The sequence below is a fragment of the Phasianus colchicus genome, chromosome 7 (assembly GCF_987193195.1).
Source record: "Phasianus colchicus chromosome 7, bPhaCol1.hap1.1, whole genome shotgun sequence".
NCBI lineage: Eukaryota > Metazoa > Chordata > Aves > Galliformes > Phasianidae > Phasianus > Phasianus colchicus.
Window position 1 is genome coordinate 19,488,268 of NC_143442.1, and position 16,927 is coordinate 19,505,194.

General features: G+C 59.6%; 4 protein-coding genes across 7 annotated transcripts in view; 3 read left to right on the forward strand and 1 right to left on the reverse strand.

Annotated features, from left to right (window-relative positions):
• METAP1D (methionyl aminopeptidase type 1D, mitochondrial) overlaps positions 1-4,664 on the forward strand; it is a 44,337-nt gene extending 39,673 nt beyond the window's left edge. Inside the window, exons 7-10 of one of the 3 annotated variants that reach the window (XM_031599474.2) lie at positions 2,001-2,098; positions 2,524-2,571; positions 3,322-3,400; positions 3,513-4,662. In XM_031599474.2, coding sequence (XP_031455334.2) covers positions 2,001-2,098; positions 2,524-2,571; positions 3,322-3,400; positions 3,513-3,591 — 304 coding nt within the window. In that variant the 3' untranslated portion in view covers positions 3,592-4,662. Of the gene's footprint in view, positions 1-2,000; positions 2,099-2,523; positions 2,572-2,649; positions 3,028-3,321; positions 3,401-3,512 lie in introns of those variants that run through there. The other 2 variants (XM_090144022.1, XM_031599475.2) reach the window with 2 other exon arrangements.
• Positions 4,665-5,834: 1,170 nt separating this feature from the next.
• On the forward strand, positions 5,835-7,663 carry DLX1 (distal-less homeobox 1). Its single transcript, XM_031599420.2, has 3 exons — positions 5,835-6,502; positions 6,913-7,112; positions 7,381-7,663. The coding sequence occupies exons 1-3, from the start codon at positions 6,190-6,192 to the stop codon at positions 7,633-7,635; spliced, it is 768 nt and encodes a 255-aa protein (XP_031455280.1). The 5' UTR covers positions 5,835-6,189; the 3' UTR covers positions 7,636-7,663.
• A 4,650-nt stretch (positions 7,664-12,313) lies between these two features.
• DLX2 (distal-less homeobox 2) lies at positions 12,314-13,685 on the reverse strand. Its single transcript, XM_031599419.2, has 3 exons — positions 13,305-13,685; positions 13,026-13,210; positions 12,314-12,959 (listed from the first exon to the last, which is right to left on the reverse strand). Exons 1-3 carry the CDS (start codon positions 13,600-13,602, stop codon positions 12,675-12,677), a joined length of 768 nt encoding a protein of 255 aa, XP_031455279.2. The 5' UTR covers positions 13,603-13,685; the 3' UTR covers positions 12,314-12,674.
• Positions 13,686-14,266: 581 nt separating this feature from the next.
• Positions 14,267-16,927, forward strand: part of ITGA6 (integrin subunit alpha 6) — a 114,598-nt gene continuing 111,937 nt past the window's right edge. The window contains exons 1-2 of one of the 2 annotated variants that reach the window (XM_090144028.1): positions 14,267-14,320; positions 15,009-15,055. The gene's annotated coding sequence lies outside the window, so the exon portion shown is untranslated. The remainder of the gene's footprint in view (positions 14,321-15,008; positions 15,056-16,927) is intronic. The other variant, XM_031599471.2, reaches the window with a different exon arrangement.

The window sequence follows — 16,927 nt, forward strand, 5'->3', positions numbered from 1 at the left end:
CACCCCCTGTGTGAGCAGCATGCTCGTGCTGACAGAACGGCCCTAGCAGGCTGCAGCAGGGCTGGCAGCCACCTTCATGATGGGAGGAGGGTTTTCACAGTGCCCTTGTGGGTGTGACAGCACACTGGGTTTTCTCAGTACTCTGACGTGAAGCTGGTAGTTGTGGAGTGTTTTGAAATTCCCCATATGGTGCTTCTGAAGCACGATGTTAAAACCAGACTGAATGTGAACAAGTTGTATACCTGCAGCTTATTTTCTCGTCAGATTTTCTGCGTGTCTTGTCAGGTTCATTGGTCACTCTGCATTTTTAGGTAAAGAACACCAAGTCAGCTTGTAGACAAGTTCCAGTGGGACGGCAGGGGAGCGCAGGCGCCTGTCAGTGTGGGTGTCACAGCTTGTGAGCTCCACATCTCTTGTCTTGATTCCAGCATCCCCTGTTTTGGTCCCAACCACCTAAGTACTGATGTTTTTGATCTCTTGGGAAAGGAAGTGGCAGACTTCACCGCTGCCGTGCACAAGAGCCACTTCTTTCAGGGCAAGAGGAGGGAACACTGCCACACCAGTGCCCCAGGTGCCCTTGCTCAGCTGGGCATGGGGCACAGCCTCAAAGCAGCTGGTGCGGCCATTTGCACTCTCACAGAAAGCCCTGTGAAGCAGAAGGGACAGCTCACCATGTGGTGCATGTCAGGCCTCCCATCTCTCTTCAGGGAATCGCTTCCCCCGTCTGGGAACCATTATCTGCATTGCTGTAGGCTGGGTCACCGGAGACCTTCCATTTCATTTTGTGTATGTTTCTGAGTAATCTGACTTTGTGATTCCTCTCTGATCTTCTTTGGCCTTCAGCAGTGTCACAGCCAGCCCTAGCCGTGACCCAGGCTGGCTGGCACAGTGGGGGGCATGGACTTCCCTCACTGCTGGGACCTCTTGCTGCATAAACCGTCATGGGGTTTTTTTCCACACAAACTATATGTAACATCAAGCTGTGGACCTTGAGTGCCACAAATTGAAGCCCAATTTCTAGCCATATTAGTATCCCTTTTTGCCAGAAATTAGGAATTTGGGGACAGATAAGCACGATTTTCAGTCGTCTCCAGATAGAAATGTGATGGCTCTCTGTATTGAGGCAGCGGGCACGTTTGTTCAGCTGTCACTACAAGCAAACCTGAAGTGTGAAGGGCCCACCATGATCTTAAGTGAACAAATGAAGCTTTTAGGTTCATAGACAAAATCTTTTCAGACAGACTGCCTCCTGTCCCGCTTCCATGCTCCTGTTTGCTCTGGGCACACTGTGGAGATGATGCTCAGGAGCAGCTCCCCTCTGACTTGCACTCCACCTCAGGTGCCCCAGATTTCCATTTGGGATAGGGCTGGCTCTGCTGGCTGAGCTGCCTGGGTCAGTGCTGTGGAGTGGCTTGCTGGCAGAGCCTGGCCTGCACCACAGGGTACTCCCAGACCTCTAGGTCCCCAGCTTTGGGCACCAGGATGGGATTTTGCTTTCCTGACATGGAAGAGGCCCGGGACCAGGCTCTGCTCCTGCAGACAGGACATCTGTCTCTCTGGAAGATGCCCTTTTTGAGAGGCTGTGAAGGACCGGACAGATCTTCCCAGCAGAACTGAAGTGCCATAATTATGATGATTTGGTTTGGGGACTGTGCTGACGGGTTCAGTGGAAATATATTGTTCATTATAGCATGAACAAAATTTCTGGAGTTGCAGTACATTTTGGCACTGGATGTTTGCATATTTTAGAAGGGAACAGCTTGGGGTTTCCCTCCGCACTGGCACAGGCCGCAGGTGCACGCAGTGGGGCACAGGCAACAGGGGCTGCACTGCTCTGTGCTCTGCCCCGACAGGCACATTCACTCTGAAACCTAATGATAGTTATGCGATGGCTGCTTTCTTTCAGAGCTGGCAGCGGCCCCGCGCTGGGTGCTGCTGATGGTACGGATGTGTGGCAGGGTCGGGCCGCGCTCGCTAACGGTGTCCTCTTTGCCCTGCAGTTCTGTGGCACAGCGGGGCGGCTTCCAGGTGTGCCCCTTCTTTGTCGGCCACGGCATCGGGTCCTACTTCCACGGGCACCCCGAGGTGTGGCACCACGGTAAGCGGCCCCCGACCGGAGCACCGTCTCCTCCCGCTGAGAGGGCTCCGGCCGCAGAAGTGCGATCCGAGACCAGGGTGGATCGCCCTCAGGATCTCCGCGGGCGATCCTCCCAGACTTGTCCCGGGATCCGAGGAGCCGTCGGGGCTGAGGCTGGGGAGAAAAACGGCGGCGGGAGTAGGAAAGCCCCGGTGGAGCTGGAGGGTGGTGGGGTGGGCGGCAGGGACAATGAGAACGGGCGCTTGGATCAGGTCTTGGGTCGGGGCCGGCGTGCGCGGCACCTGTGAGCCGGAACGGGTTCTGAAACCGAGTGCTGGGCGCTGTTACCAAAAAAAAAAAAAAAAAAAGGGGGGGGGGGGGAAGGAAAGAAAAAAAAAGGTGAAACGAGACAACAACTATAAAAGCGTTTTTATTTTCTTTTCTAGCCAATGACAGTGATTTGTTAATGGAGGAGGGAATGGCGTTCACAATAGGTTAGTAAATGTATTCTATGTTTGTCTTTAAAAAAGCACACACACAACAACCCAGCTCCGTGCCGTTTCTTTGAGCAGAGAAGCATCCCTTCAGAAACGGGGGGATGGCGGTGACACTGGCCTCTGGGAAAGAGATTCAAATGTTATTTCAAAAAATGCATTGAGGGATCAGTTGGGCGACACAGCTGCCGAGTGACACGAATTTGGGAAGGAAAAATCTGATCGTAAATTTTATTAAGCGGCGGACCTGACGCGTCGTTTTGGCAGTGCGGCTGTGGCCGTGTGCAGACAGCAGAGCGCGGCTGTCTGAGGTGCCCCGCTGCCGCCAGAGCTGCGCCGGGCCGGGCCGGCGGCGCGGGGTTCGTGAGAGCCGCCCCACAACGCGAGTGCTGGTGGCGGGGATGGATGCCCCTTCCTCCCGATACGGCAATTAGTGGAATCAGAAAATCGTTGTTTTGCTGATTTAAAGTCTGTATTAAAAAAAAAAAAAAAAAAAAAAAAAAAAAAAGATATGTTGAACTGCCCGCGTTTGGTGTTCTGATTATTATCACGGAATCTTAATGAAAGCTCGAATAAATTTCCCTGCTGTTATGAAAGCGGAGCGCACCTTCCCCACACCGCAGCGCTGCGTGTCCCCCCCGGTGCGGCCCCGGTGGGGCAGCGCGGTGCGGAGCGCGGGTGGGAGCTGCCGCCGGGCCCCCCCTGCTCGCAGCAGCGCCGCTCACTTCGGGCGTTTTTTTCTTGTTCCAGAGCCAATAATAATGGAGGGTTCTCCCGAATTTAAGATTCTGAAGGACAAATGGACGGCAATTTCGGTAGACAATAAAAGGTGCCCGATTTTGTTGTTTCCCGAGCGGCGAAGCTGAGCGTTGGCAGCCGGTGAGTCTTACGGGCGTGCTGGGGCCGCGCTGCCCCCGCTAACAGCTCGCTGTGCGTTGCAGATCAGCGCAGTTCGAGCACACCGTCGTCATTACCTCGGAGGGAGCAGAAATCCTCTCTAAGGTGCCGGGAGAAGCCTAAGGACGCAGCGGGGAGTGGAGGGCTCGGTGTGTTTTGGGCGTCCTCGGCTCCGCAGGGACAGCGCTGAGCTCCGGGTGGTTGTGGGGGCACTGAGAGGACACGGGACGCGGCTCGGGGGCTCGCTCCGGGCACGGTGCTCTGCGCGGTACCCGCCGAGTGTTGAATAAAAGCCTCTTGGTTTGCGGCAGCAGCGGCTCAGCCTCAGCCCGCCGGGGAAAGGGTCCGGCCGTGGGGGAGTGGGGCAGTTTGCCGCGCGGGACGCGCGGATTCGCGGCGGAGCAGCGCGGGGATCCCCTCGCAGGGAAACTGCGGCCGCTCCGCCCTCAGCGCCCCTGAACGGGGCTGGAACTTCTGCCGGGACGGAAAGAAAAGTTTGCGGGCGTGGCGGGGGGAAGCACAGGCTGCGGCACCTTCCCCTCCGTTCTACAGCAGCTCTCCCTTTCCTGCCCCGGCCCGTTTCTCTCTACGCCGCACAAGAAAGAATTAAAAACGAGAAACGGAGCGCGCTGTTCCGGAGACGGATAACCGCGCCGCGCACGGTGCGTAACGGGGCACTCCGCGCCGGGAGCACTCGGCAGAGACGGAGGGGTTCGGCCCTGGGGGAGGGTTTGCTCTACGCCCCTCGGAATCGGCCCGACGGAGCGGTCGTGCGGCAGCGGTGTCCCGGGCAGAGCTGCTGGGCCGCTGTTGGGGCAGGCCGGGCCGGGACAGGCCGGGCGGGACGGCCGCTGGTTCCCGTTTCCTGAACCGTTTGTTTTCACTAGAGTACAGCGAGCTGTCAGCTCTAATCGCTTCTAACAGCATCTTTTTAAGAAGCAGGACCAGCCCCCAGCCCGTTCCCAATAGCACAGGGCAGCCTTTCAGCTCGATTGCCTCTTAGATTATATTGGAAGACCTTAAAACCTGTACAAATAAACGATGCATCCAACACGTTTCACAGTCGCCCAGATTCCGCCGCTTGCTCTTTGCCCGGGAAGGCGAGGGCCGCCGTGCCCGCCTCCCCCGGGGCCGCCGCTGCACCGTCCCGTCCGTCACGTCTGTTCCGTCCCAGTCCGTTCCCACCCCGCCTCCCCCGCAGCGCAGAGCCGCGGCCCCGGCCCGGGCCGTCACTTACCGGGGCCGGGGGGGTCCGCGTGGGGCCGCGCTGCTGCCCCTGGGCACCGGTCCTCAGCGAGGTGGTGGGAATGAACCGTACGCATCGCATGCAAAACAAAACAAAACAAAACAAAACAAAAAAAAAAAAAAAGAGAGAGAGAGAGAGAGAGGGGAGGAAGTAAAAGAGGCGTTAGGAAATGGGCAATTAAAACCGACAGAGCGACTAATGAGGAAAAAAAAAAAAAAAAAAAAAAAAAGAACGAAGCGGAGATTGGGTCACGTTCGTGTCAGCTCTGCGAAGCCAGCACCAGCAGAGTCGGGGCTGTGCCACGGGCCCCGCTCCCGCCCGGGCTCCGCGGCCTCGGCGCGACCGTGTGCGGCTGGGAACGGAGCGTTCCTCGGGGCCTCCCTCTGCCCGGCTGGGTCTGACCGCGAGGACCCGGGCCCCGCTCGCTGCGCGCCCCGACGGCCTCGGTGCGCAGGGAGGTTCAGCCGGGCCGGCTCACAGCCCGGTGCTCAGCGCCGGGAGGCCGCGTGTTGCTATTAGCGTTCAATATACGGCTAATTATGCGTATGAAAATTAAACATCAGTGTTATGCTAATGGGGCCGCCTTCAGCTGGGAGCCGAGCACTTGAGACTAGCATTTAATCAAATGAGTCGGTAACGAATACATCTGCACGTGTGAACTTTCGCGGGATCATTTTCCTGTTACAGTCACACCGCTGAATTATGAAAGAAATAATTACCGACACTTTCTAATTATCCAACAAAGTAATTTGGGATTCATCGCGGGCTTTCTGGGGAGGATCTCCCAAGTCCCACCTCGCTCCCTGCTCACGCACGCGGAAGTTTGCGAGCTCAGCTCAAACGCGCGTCGGGCCGAGCGGGGCGAGCCGCGTTCCCCCGCGCTGGGTTCCCATCTCAACCCCCCCCCGCGTTAGGAGCGGTGCCCGGGCGGACGCGGCCCGAGGGCGGGCGGGACCCCGGCGGGGAGCGGGCACCGCGCGGCGTGCGCGGCTCTGTCCGCGGCCGGAGCGGCTCCGGAGAGCCTCGGGGCCGTCCCCGCGCTTCTCTCCGAGCCGGGGGCGATGCCTCCCGGCCCCGGCCCCGGTCGCGGCGGCTCCCGGCCGTCCAGCGGTGCCGTCGGGGCGTGCGGCCGGGAGGCGCGGCGCTGCCGGCGCGGCTCTCCGCGCTCACCGGGGTCCGGGCGAGCCCCGAGCGGCTCGGACCAATCCAAAGCGATTATGCAAGACGGGGAACCAATCAGCTCCGCCGGCTCATGAATATTCATCGGCTCGGATGAGTCAAAGCTTTTAGGCGAGTTTGTGTAGATGAGCGGCATCACGCTCAGACTTTTCAAAGAGACAAACTCCATTTTCTTATGAATGGAAAGTGAAAACCCTGTTCCGCTTAAATTGGGTTCTTTCCCGTCCTGAGAAACACAACAGACCCCCAAAAGGCACGCTGAAGAGAGAGCACACACACAGACCCAGCGGCGAGAAATGACCATGACCACCATGCCTGAGAGTCTAAACAGCCCCGTCTCGGGGAAGGCCGTCTTTATGGAGTTCGGGCCGCCCGGCCAGCAAATGTCTCCTTCTCCCATGTCCCACGGACACTATTCCATGCACTGTTTACACTCCGCGGGCCACTCGCAGCCCGACAGCGCGTACAGCACAGCTTCGTCCTTCTCCCGACCGCTGGGCTACCCCTATGTGAACTCGGTGAGCAGCCACTCCGGCAACCCCTACATCAGTTCAGTGCAGCCCTACCCCAACAGCTCCGGCCTGGCCCAGCCCCGGCTGGAGGAGACAGGTAGGTGCCGGGGGCGGGGGGCGCGGAGCGAAGCAGATCCGCCGGGGGGGGAGCGAGGCGGCATCGCGGAGCGCTGTGTGTGAGCCGGGCGGGGCCGGGGCCGCGGGGAGCGGGCGCCGAGCGGAGCGGACCCAGCCCAGCTGCGCGCGGAGCGGTCCCCGTCATTATTTATTGCGTAGCGCTATAAACAATGTGCGCAATTAAGGGTAATTAAACCTCGACTGCAGCCGGTAAAAATAGCGAACTTTGCTGGGATGGAGCCGGGGCTGCCACCGCCGCGCGGAGCCTTTGTTGGCGCTGCGGCGCTCCGCCGCCCCGTCGCCGTGAGCGCTGCGCTTGTTACCGTCGCCGTTACTGCTGTTCTCTCGCTGCTATCACTGTTATTTACTGTGCACCGTTTGTGGTTGTAGGGGCCGAATCGGAGAAAAGCACTGTGGTAGAAGGAGGGGAAGTTCGCTTTAATGGGAAAGGGAAAAAAATCCGCAAACCCAGGACTATTTATTCCAGTTTGCAGCTGCAGGCTCTGAACAGGAGGTTCCAGCAAACCCAGTACCTGGCCCTGCCCGAGAGAGCCGAGCTCGCGGCCTCTCTGGGACTCACCCAGACTCAGGTACGGCCCCTACGCGCCCCGCGGCCCCGGGCCCGGTCCGGCGGGGCCGCTCGTTCCGAAGCCACGCGCCCGTCCCGTCCGCGGGGCCGATCCCGGCCGGGCTGCGGGAGGCGGGGGGGGCGAGGTCAGAGGGAGCGGGACACGGCGCGGGGGCGGCCGGGGCGCGGGGGGACCGCGGGGCGAAGGCGGGCGGGGGCCGTCGGGGCGGGCAGCGCGAGAGCGAGGGCCCGGCCGGGCCGCGCTGAGCCGTGCCGCGCTGCCGTTGCAGGTGAAGATCTGGTTCCAGAACAAGCGCTCCAAATTCAAGAAGCTGATGAAGCAGGGAGGGGCGGCCCTGGAGAGCGGCGCTCTGAGCAACGGCCGGGCCCTGTCCGGAGGCTCTCCCCCGGTGCCCGCCGTGTGGAACACCTCCTCCGCCTCCGGGAAGACGTCCTCGGGCAGCGCCGGCACCTACATCCCCAGCTACACGTCGTGGTACCCCTCGGCCCACCAAGAAGCTATGCAGCAGCCGCAGCTTATGTGAGCCCGAGCACGTTTTTCCCCGCCGCGAGCCGGAAAAAAAAAAAAAAAAAATCAAATTATCACGGACAAAAAAAAAAAAAAAAAAAAAGGAAAAGAAAAAAAGAAAAAAAAAAAAAAAGGAAAACAAAACAAAACCGAGAGGAGTACGAAGGAGAAGAGGACAAAGGCGCGCCAGCAGCCGGCCTGGCCCTCCCGCTCCGGGCACAGATGCGACACGGCGCGTCCCCGCCGGCGGCAGCTGACGGAACGCGGCCGGGGGACAATCGGGGCCGCCCCTCTGTCTGTGTTGTGTGGGATCTGGGTCACGGATGCGGCCCGGCGGTGCGGGGCAGCGGGCGTACCGCGACCCGAGCGTGTTCCCTTCTCCGTTTCCTGTCTCTTTCCCCGTCCATCTGTATATTTTTTGTTGTTGTCTAAGGGGAAGAAAGGGATTTTATTTATTGACCGAATTACCGCTGAGGAGCTCCGGGCGCGGCCGGCCGCGGAGCGGGCGGTTCCGGCAAAAGAGCCCGGTGCCGTTTCCCCGTCCAAAAACTAAGCAAAAAACAAAACAAAACCGAAACGCCGCACGGAAGGACGCGCTTTGTAACTTTTCCCATCGCTTTTCTACTTCGCTGCTGCGGAGATCCCCGGCCCCAACGCCGCGCACCGCCCCGCGCCGAACAAAGGACGGCCGCGCGCAGCTCCCCGCCCCGAGCGGCTCCGCGGAGCGCTGTGCGGACGCGGCACGGAGGCGGCGGGGGGACCGCGCACCCCTCGCTCCGCAGTGCGGGGCCCGTCCCGGAGCGCGGGAGCTCCCGCTGTACATATTTGATTCTTAATCCTTATTGTTCTGTAAACATGTTGCACAAATTTAGCTTTTTTTTTTTCTCTCTTTTTTCTTTTTTCCTTTTTCTTTTTTTTTTTTTCTTTTTTAATTCCGATTTCCGTTTCGTGTGGCTGTACGACATGACGCTTTGTGTACGGAGATTTGCCATTTTCTTGTGACCCTCGGAAGATGTGATACCTGAGCTCAGCTGTGTTTCGTGTCTATATGTCAAAGTTTAGTTTTATATTGAGAATGTTAACTTATTGCTTTGTATTTGGGGAAGGAAAAAAAAAGCAAAAACAAACAAAAAAAAAACCACACAAACCTTTGTACATAAGTTATAAAGTTTCTTTGAGACAGTAAAATTATGGTTTGGAAAAAGAGCTCCGCGTGGTCCATGTCTCGCTGGGCGGCCCGAAAGGGCTCCGTGCGCGCAACGTGGGCCCGACGGGTACCCGCACAGCTCCCCACGGGCAGCTCCGGGCTTCGGAACTTCGGGGCTTCGGCCTCGTGCCCACTCACAGAGCGCGCACACAGCGCGGCCCGGCCCGGCCCGGAGAACCCTTCTCCGGAGCTCCGCGCACCGGGACCGGGAGCTGCGGCCGAAGCCCGCGGCCGCGCAGTGCCCGCAGACCCGCGCCGGTCCTCGCGGAGCGAGGGTGACGGCCCAACGCCAAGCTTACGGCACGAGCACAGAAACGGGGAGCTCTGCCCCAGCGAGGCGGTCCCGAGCAGAGGGTCTTTTCTCACTGTTCTCTAAGAGACGCGACTCTCAAGCCGGGCCTCACTAATTCTGCCTCGTCGCTGACGAGGGGTTCGTCACATGTCTAATTCGGAGATATTCGTAATGACGATATTAATTAAACTCGGAATAATCCGAAGGTGCTTCTATTGAGACAATACCTCATTACAATGATTAAGCCCCGTTTTCCAGCATTGTCCCTTTAACAGCCGTCGCCCCGCGCGCACAGTTCCGCGGATGGGGCTGCGAGTGGCGAAGCGTAATTTGGAGATCTATTTGGAGATCTATTTTTTCCCTCGTCGGGGAAAAAAAAAAAAAAAAAAAAGCGCCCCTCATTTTCAAACACTTCGGAAATAGGTTACACACAGCTTAATGATGATCAAAATGACTCTTTCTGCGAAAAAAGACCCCAAAGTGCGCGTACAGCTGCAAACCCAAGAGGGTCAGCATCATTTCACTGTATTCTCTTCTTGATTACAAGCCGAGCCCATCAAACACAACATAATTACAGTAATTTCAGGTTTATTTATTCTAATGCAGTTTCCCCATCTCTCTGGTAATTATGAGCAATTTTTTCGCCCAGGGAATCTTTTTGCATTAACAAAAGAGATAACGCACTGAAAGCCAAATTTGCTGCGCATTGAGAAAAGCGAAGGAAAAAAAAAAAAAAAAGCGGTAGGTGCGAGCTGCCATCCCGCAATTCGGCGCTGCAAATTGCTTGCAGGTGTATGGAGCAGCGCTGTCAATGGGAAGGGGCTTCCAAATTAGCAAATGCACAATGTTGAAGTAATGAAGACGGACTGAGCGGCACTGCCAAACAACGGATACCTCTTTCACGTCTTCCACCCGAAAAGAAAAAATAATAATAATAAAAAAAATCCCCTCGGAGCGTCCCCGCGAGGCCCCGCGAGTGCCTGCGGTGTCAATCCGACGGCCAAGCGCAGAGCGGCCCTGAAACCGCAAACGGTCGGAGAGTCCGAGCCCCGCACCCCTCCGCCGAACAGGAGGGAAAGCGGCCCCGCGCTCTCCCCTCGACTCCCGTGGGGAGCAGCTCGGCGTCCGTCACCCTCCTTCCCCCCCCCCAAACACCCGCGGCACCGCCCGGGCGCTCCGCGGCCCCGCAACCCCCGAGCGCGGCGGGGATCGCGGCCCCGAACCCGCGTCGGATCCCCGCTCGGCCCCGGCCCCTCCGCGGCGGTGTCCCCGCGCCTCGCGGCGCGCACTCACCTGGCCCCGGGGCGGCGGCGGCGGCGGCTCTCCGGGCTCCGGGCGCGGCGCTCCGCGGCAGCGACGGGCGCTGAGCGCGGGTCGGGCTGCGGGGTGCGGAGGGGAGAGCCGGGCGGTAGGGCTGCGGAGGGAGAGAAGGGGGGAAAGAGCGGCCGAGCGCGGGGATCGCGTCCTGGGAGCGCGGCGTGGGCTGAGATCCGCGGAGCGAAACGCGCTCCGGGCGCGGAGCCTTTTCGCGGCTCCGCTCTCGCAGAATATGACTGAAATTTTCTGCTATATAGCCTCTGTCTTTATAGCTGATGAAAAAAATTGCAGATTATTAGCATAAATGTTTACTCTTCATTACGCTGATGACATTGTGCACTCGAGATCTTGGTAATCTTTGGGAAAATTATGAGTAATTTTTAAAAATTTTAAAGCAGCGGCAGTTACCATGCAATTCAGGCTAATTCTGCGTAGGCTCCGAACGGATATAATTATCGAGGAGTCAAGATGTTATGCTAAAAACTATGCATTGATATTCCCATTTATTATGTACATACAACTTTGACAATGTTGATGCTTGAAATAGCAGGAAATTGTCTTGCGCAAAAATTACAGTCCATATTAGGACATGTGAAATTGCGAAGAATTATATAGTAATTGCAGGCTTTCAGATGGGAGAGCCAGAATGCTCAAACTGGTGCAAATGTGGATAAAATTACAGATCAGAGCAAAAATTAGGGAAAAAAGGGGTCTGGGATTTTTCAAGTTGGCTATAGGATTCCGGAAGTGCCTAATGCCACATGATTGCTGCGGCTTTAGGGGAGACATTCATGCCTCAAATAACTCCTTTCGCCAGAGCCGCTCTAATTGAATTTCTCGGGCTCTGCTCTTCACCGGGGCACACGAGCGCGGCGCCCACCCGCCGAGCGCCGCCGACACCCGCAGCCCCTCGACGGGGACCGACGGGAGGGGGTGGAAGGCGGTGGGGGGGCGGTGCCGGGAAGAGCCCCACGGACCTTCCATGGGCGACGCGGCGGGACCGCACGGGGCGCTTCGTCCCGTTCTCGGCGGCCCCGCTTCTCGACGCAGCCCGACCCGTGCCCTCGGGCCGGAGGACGCGGGTGCGAGGAGCAGCGCCGGCCCATGCGGCACCCGAGCCGGGTGCCGGGGTTGCTCGGGGGGCTGCTCGATAAAGGGCGAAGTGGCGGAGCGCGGAGAGGGAGAAGGGAGGAGCGCGGGATGCCCCGCTCTCGCGGAGCGCTGCGCGGCTCCCGGCCCCCGACGGCGGCCCCGGGCGGAGCGGGCCGCCGAGAACGGGACACGCCGCCCTCCCACCGCACGCTGCGACACCGCGGGTGCTCCCCGCCACGCGGGTCCGTGTTCCGGGGGTCCCTCCGCCCGTCTCCCCGCCGCTTCCCTCCCTGCGCGCTGCCACCCGCGTCCCCGCGGGAGCGTCCCCGGGCAGCGGCCCCCTTTGTTTCTCCCGCTCTCCCCTCCCTCGCAGTCGTCCCTCTCCCCCTCCTTTCTCCCGTTCCTCCGCCCATCTGCGCCCACACCCCTAAAAGCCCTCCCCGAGGCTCCCAGCAGTGCACCTCACGGCCGGGGACGCTCCGAGAGCGGTGTGCGCCCAGCGGGCGGCGGGGCTTCGCGCTGCCGGAGCCGCGAGGAACGATTCAGAGCCGCCACGCGGGGCTGCGGGAGGAGAGCGCCGCGCGGGCGGGAGCGGGGTACGGGACGGGACCGGCGCCCCGAGCCCGCTCGTGCGGCGGCGATGGGATGTCGAGGGGGGACCGCTCCGGCCCAGGTCAGCATCGGGCCCGGACCGACGGCCCCGACCACCCCCGTCCCCAAAGAAACGGAGCGCTGGCACCGTGGAAACAATAATTTATTTAAATAATCTCTGCTTCCTGTAAAAGAAACACGAAAGAGCGCTGAAGTTTTCCATAATAAATAACCAAAATACCCTTTGTTTGTTTATTTCGTGTCACGGCTCTCAGCGCCGCGCTGGCAGCCGCGTGCCGAGGGGGCTCCGTCGGGGCCCGATCCCGCCCGGGGGCACCGGAGAGGGACTCCCGTGCACGGCCGCGGGGGGCGACGGGACGGCGAGACGATCCGGCTTTAAACCTACATATAAAAATTATGTATCTTTTTTTTAAATTTTTTAAAATCGCTTTATTTTTATTTGCTTTTTTGTTCAGTCCCCAACATCAGAATGAGGTCTTCCGCAAAGGCACCTATCGACGTTAAAAAAATAAAAAGGGGGATGACCCGCCGTCCCCTAGAAGATGCCGCCGCCGCCGCCGCCGTGGTGGTGCTGAGGGAGGGGAGCGGCGGACGGCGCGGGGCCGGGCGGATACCACGCGTAGCTGCCGAGGAAGGCCGCGGCGGGGCCGGGACTGGGGGGGCCGCCTTCCGCGCGCGAGTGCGGAGCGAAGTCCCAGGCGGGCGGCGAGGCAGGGGGCGGCGGCGAGGCGCTGCGGCGCGGGGGCGGCTCGGCGGGCAGCTCGCCGCTCTTCCACATCTTCTTGAACTTGGAGCGGCGGTTCTGGAACCAGATCTTCACCTGCGGGAGAGCGGCGTCAGCCCCGTGGCCGCCCCGTCGGGCCGAGCGGCGCCGGGCGAGCCCTACCTGGGTCTGGGTGAGGCCGAGGGAGGCGGCCAGCTCGGCGCGCTCGGGCAGCGCCAGGTACTGCGTCTTCTGGAAGCGGCGCTGCAGGGCCGCCAGCTGGAAGCTGGAGTAGATGGTGCGCGGCTTGCGGACCTTCTTGGGCTTCCCGTTGACGATCCGCACCTCGGGCTCGCACTCCTCCTTCTCTGCTCGGCGGAAGCGGCGCAGTGAAGAGCCGCGCCCGCGCCCCGCCCGCCCCGACGGCCGCCCCGCTCCCCCCGGCCCCGGGTCGCGACGTACCGGAGTCGTTGGCGGCCGGCGAGGCCCCGGCGCCGTAGGGCCCGTAGGAGCCGTACGCGGCCGCGTAGCCCGGGTCGTAGCCCGGCTTGGCGGGGAAGGGGGCGGCGCCGGGCGCGTAGGGGCAGGGCACCGGCTGGCCGTAGGGCTGCCGGTTGGCGTAGTAGCTGCTGTCGGTGGCGGTGGAGACGGGCAGCGTGGGGGACTCCTGCGGCTTGTGCAGGCCGTGCTGCTGATAGCCGCCGGCCGAGAGCTGGCTGGCGTGCATGTCCGGCGCCGGGCTCGGCAGGACGCCGGTCATCCCGCGGCCCCCTCCCGCCCGGGGCACCCCGCCCAGCGCCGTCCCCACCGGGCGCGGCGCTCAGGACCGCGGCGCCATCCTGCCGCCCCCCGCGCTGCGCTGCGCCGCCGGGCCGGGCGGGCACCGCGCTCCCGCCGCCGCCAGCGGGACGGGCTGTGCGGCGCCGCGCGCCGCCGGGGCGGCATTTAACTCCGGTCACGTGGGCGCGGCGCACGTCACCTAGCAACGGCCAATGGGGCGCCCGCGCGCGCCGCATCTCCGGGGCCCGCGGGGCGCGGGACGGGAGAGACGCGGGGCTGATCCGGCCGCGCCGTCGCAGCCCGGAGCCCTGCCCTGCCCTGCCCTACTCTGCCCTATCGTCACGTTGCCGGCGAGCACAGACGGGGCGGTCCGGCGTCGCTGCGGCTCCCGTGGGACGCCCGCCTGCACTTGCCGATGTCTGGCGGCCCCCCCGGGCCGTGCCCCGCTCGGCAGCGGCGGTCCCGGCGCCGTTGCGCGGCCCGGCCGTCGGGGCGAGAGGCCCGGCCCCGGCCTCGGCCGCCCCCTGGCGCCGCGCGCGGCGCTTTGCTCCCTCCGCGCGCGCCCCTTCCCTCGCGCGCTCCTTCCCGCTCCCGCCGCGCGCCCCAACCGTCGCCGCTCGCGCTCCCCACACGGGGCGGGCGGCTCCCCGGGGCCGCTCCTCTACGGGACCCGGCCGCGACACGCCCGACGTGCGGAGGTGAGCGGGGCCGGGCCGGCGCCGGGTGGCCGGGAGCGGGGCGGGGGGGCCGGCGGCCGTCACGGGGGCGCGGCGGGGCGCTCGGCGAAGAAAGGCGTTTTGTGCGGCTGTGGGAGCGGGGCCGCGGCGCCGGGAGGGCCCCCCGCGCGCGCCGCTTCCCGCAGAGAAGCTCGCCCGGGGCCGCCCGTCCCCGCCTGCACCCGCGGGGGCGGCAGCTGCACGGGTGCCGCTTCTGCAGACGCCCGCGCGGCCCGGCCCGTGGAGCCGCTCTCATCGCCTCTCGGTTGCTTGAGCTCGCCGCCGTCGTTTCGGACGGTTTGGCCGCGCCGCGCTGGGCCGTCGGGCGGCAGGAGGGGGGCGGGGTGCAGCGCACGGCCCTCCGCCTCGGCGCTGCCGGGCCTGCGGGGCTGCGTGCGGGGAAGGGAAGCGTTCAAAGCTTCGGTTGCATCGAGTTTGCACCGTCGCCAGAAGCTGCCGAACACGTGGGCTGCCTTCGTTGGTGTTGGCTTCCCCGGTTTGGAAGTATCCCCACGTAGGAGGCAGCGCTGCGGGCGCCGTCAGTCAGATACACCAAACACGCTGCGCGCAACGCGCGGAAGTTCCGTCGCTCTCGAAAGTCACCTCTCCAGGTGATCCCTACGTGTTCATTATTTTTTTTTAAATTATTATTATTTTTAATTTTTCGCAGGGCAATTTTATATGGCTCACAGAAATGTCTGCAGCAACTCCTGCCTGGTATGTTCTATTTTTATTAATTATTACTGTTGAGGTTCTTTTGCTAAAGCAAACGTAATCTGAGAAAAAAAAGTGAAAATGCTTAAAGCCTGCTGTTCCCGGTCTTTAAATATTTAAGCTGGTATCAACAGGGCAAGCTGTCCTATGAGTGTTTTTTCTCATGTTTGACTTGAAGTGAACCATGCTCAGCATTAGAAAAGAGATTAGTTTCTAATTGCCTGTAATTGTGATTATCGTTTGCTCCATTGTAATCCACATCTCCCTAAACAATTTATTTCACATATTTAAGTATGAATGTGATGAATCTCAGGAAATGAGCTTGTTCCTTTTGACAGTGCTAAACCTAAGTGACTGGACAGTAGTGTCAGCTACAATGGCACATCGGTGAGTGCAGGTTTCTTTTGTGGCTGTGTGAAATGCTTTCCGGTAGATTTATAGTAGCACAATGCCTGGATAGTCCTGAGCATGTGTCCTGGTAATAGAAGGGCCGCTTACTTCTTGTGGCCTGTGGAGCTGTGGAGGGGGCTCTTGCTAGCATTGTATGTGTGAGATCTGGTGTTGCTCCCTAGTAATGGTAACGGTTAACAGGTAAAAATTCCATATCTGAGGAATTAAGCTTATCTGCTTTCGGGAAATGGCATGAGTCTTTTCAACGCCCGTCCGGAAGCTTGCTACCTGCTGTGCTTAGTTTCAGAATCCAGCGTTATCATTTTCCTCTCCAAAAACTGTTTATCGTCTCATCCATCTGTGCATCAGATTACTTTATTCCAAAAATCACAGACTCTTCTGGGAAGGATATGACCTATTGCTTGGCTCCCCAGGGTGCCAATTCTTTGTCCCTTGTTGTGAACAGCCTATACAAGCATGATAGCAGGCTTTGCACGATCCTTTCAGAGTTGTTTGTTAGGCTGTCTTGTCTAAGTGGAGATTCACTGGCTGCTCAACACCTTTCTTCAACAGAAGCCTTTGCAGACTGGAGCACAACCTGTGATTTTTAGTAGTTCATTAGCCAACTGTTATTTAGCACAGGTGATTGTTTTCTTGTGCCATGGTGGGGAGATGCACAGCCTCTATTGGGGTTGAGTGTCTGTAATCATCATATTCATGGGTCTACTTGCTTGTGCATACTGGGGGCACACTGGGAAGTCTTCTGAGTGTGGAACATGAAGACATCGGTGCAGTGATCCCCCACGTGTGGCACACAGGTTTGGGAATAAGGCAGAGTGCTCCTGGGCAGTCCCTCCTGCCTCTTCTATGGCTGTGAAATCCTTCCTGGTGCTGAAGTGTGGTACTTCTGGCTGCTTGGACCAGCCCTCCCGTTTCCATAAATTCTTTTTCATAGCCAACTGTATCACAAGTAATAGCACTGACAAAACAGTATGCTTTTCTCTGTAAGAAGGGATTTGGTAGAATGGCTATAAAACGGTATTTTTTGTAGTGTTATACAGCAATGTTACGCAGGCTCTTCAGCCTGGAGCAGATGGATCTGAGCCCACTTTCTAGTGGATTTAAGCAAATTCAGGTTCAACTCATAGGTGAATCTTGGTTTCAGTGTTTTATGTGTGAATATTTAGATGACAAAAATCTTTAATAAGAGCATGCAGGAAAAACACTCTCAGTGTGAATCACTAAGTAGTTGCTAACACTGCTGTAGATGACAAGTGTGAGGGAAGATGAGAGGCGTGTTTTGTGGGAGCAGATGTAGGCTGCGTCGATCATTTGTGTCACTGTGAGCTCCACTTGTCACAAGTAGTAGCAAAAAGATTTTTTTGCCTTCCTTGCAACTTCTGTACATCTTTTACCTGTGCAGTCTCAGCAGAGTCTGAGCAAAGTGTTCAACGTGGAGAATAACCTAGGCTGCTTTGGTTTTAC

Coding starts and splice junctions, on each gene's coding strand:
- DLX2 (XM_031599419.2), bottom strand. CDS start 13,602: ATGACCGGCGTCCTGCCGAGCCCGGCGCCGGACATGCACGCCAGCCAG. Junction 13,211..13,304: donor GCCGGCCGCCAACGACTCCG/GTACGTCGCGAC, acceptor TCCGCCGAGCAG/AGAAGGAGGAGTGCGAGCCC. Junction 12,960..13,025: donor TCGGCCTCACCCAGACCCAG/GTAGGGCTCGCC, acceptor GCTCTCCCGCAG/GTGAAGATCTGGTTCCAGAA.
- DLX1 (XM_031599420.2), top strand. CDS start 6,190: ATGACCATGACCACCATGCCTGAGAGTCTAAACAGCCCCGTCTCGGGG. Junction 6,503..6,912: donor GCCCCGGCTGGAGGAGACAG/GTAGGTGCCGGG, acceptor TTGTGGTTGTAG/GGGCCGAATCGGAGAAAAGC. Junction 7,113..7,380: donor TGGGACTCACCCAGACTCAG/GTACGGCCCCTA, acceptor CTGCCGTTGCAG/GTGAAGATCTGGTTCCAGAA.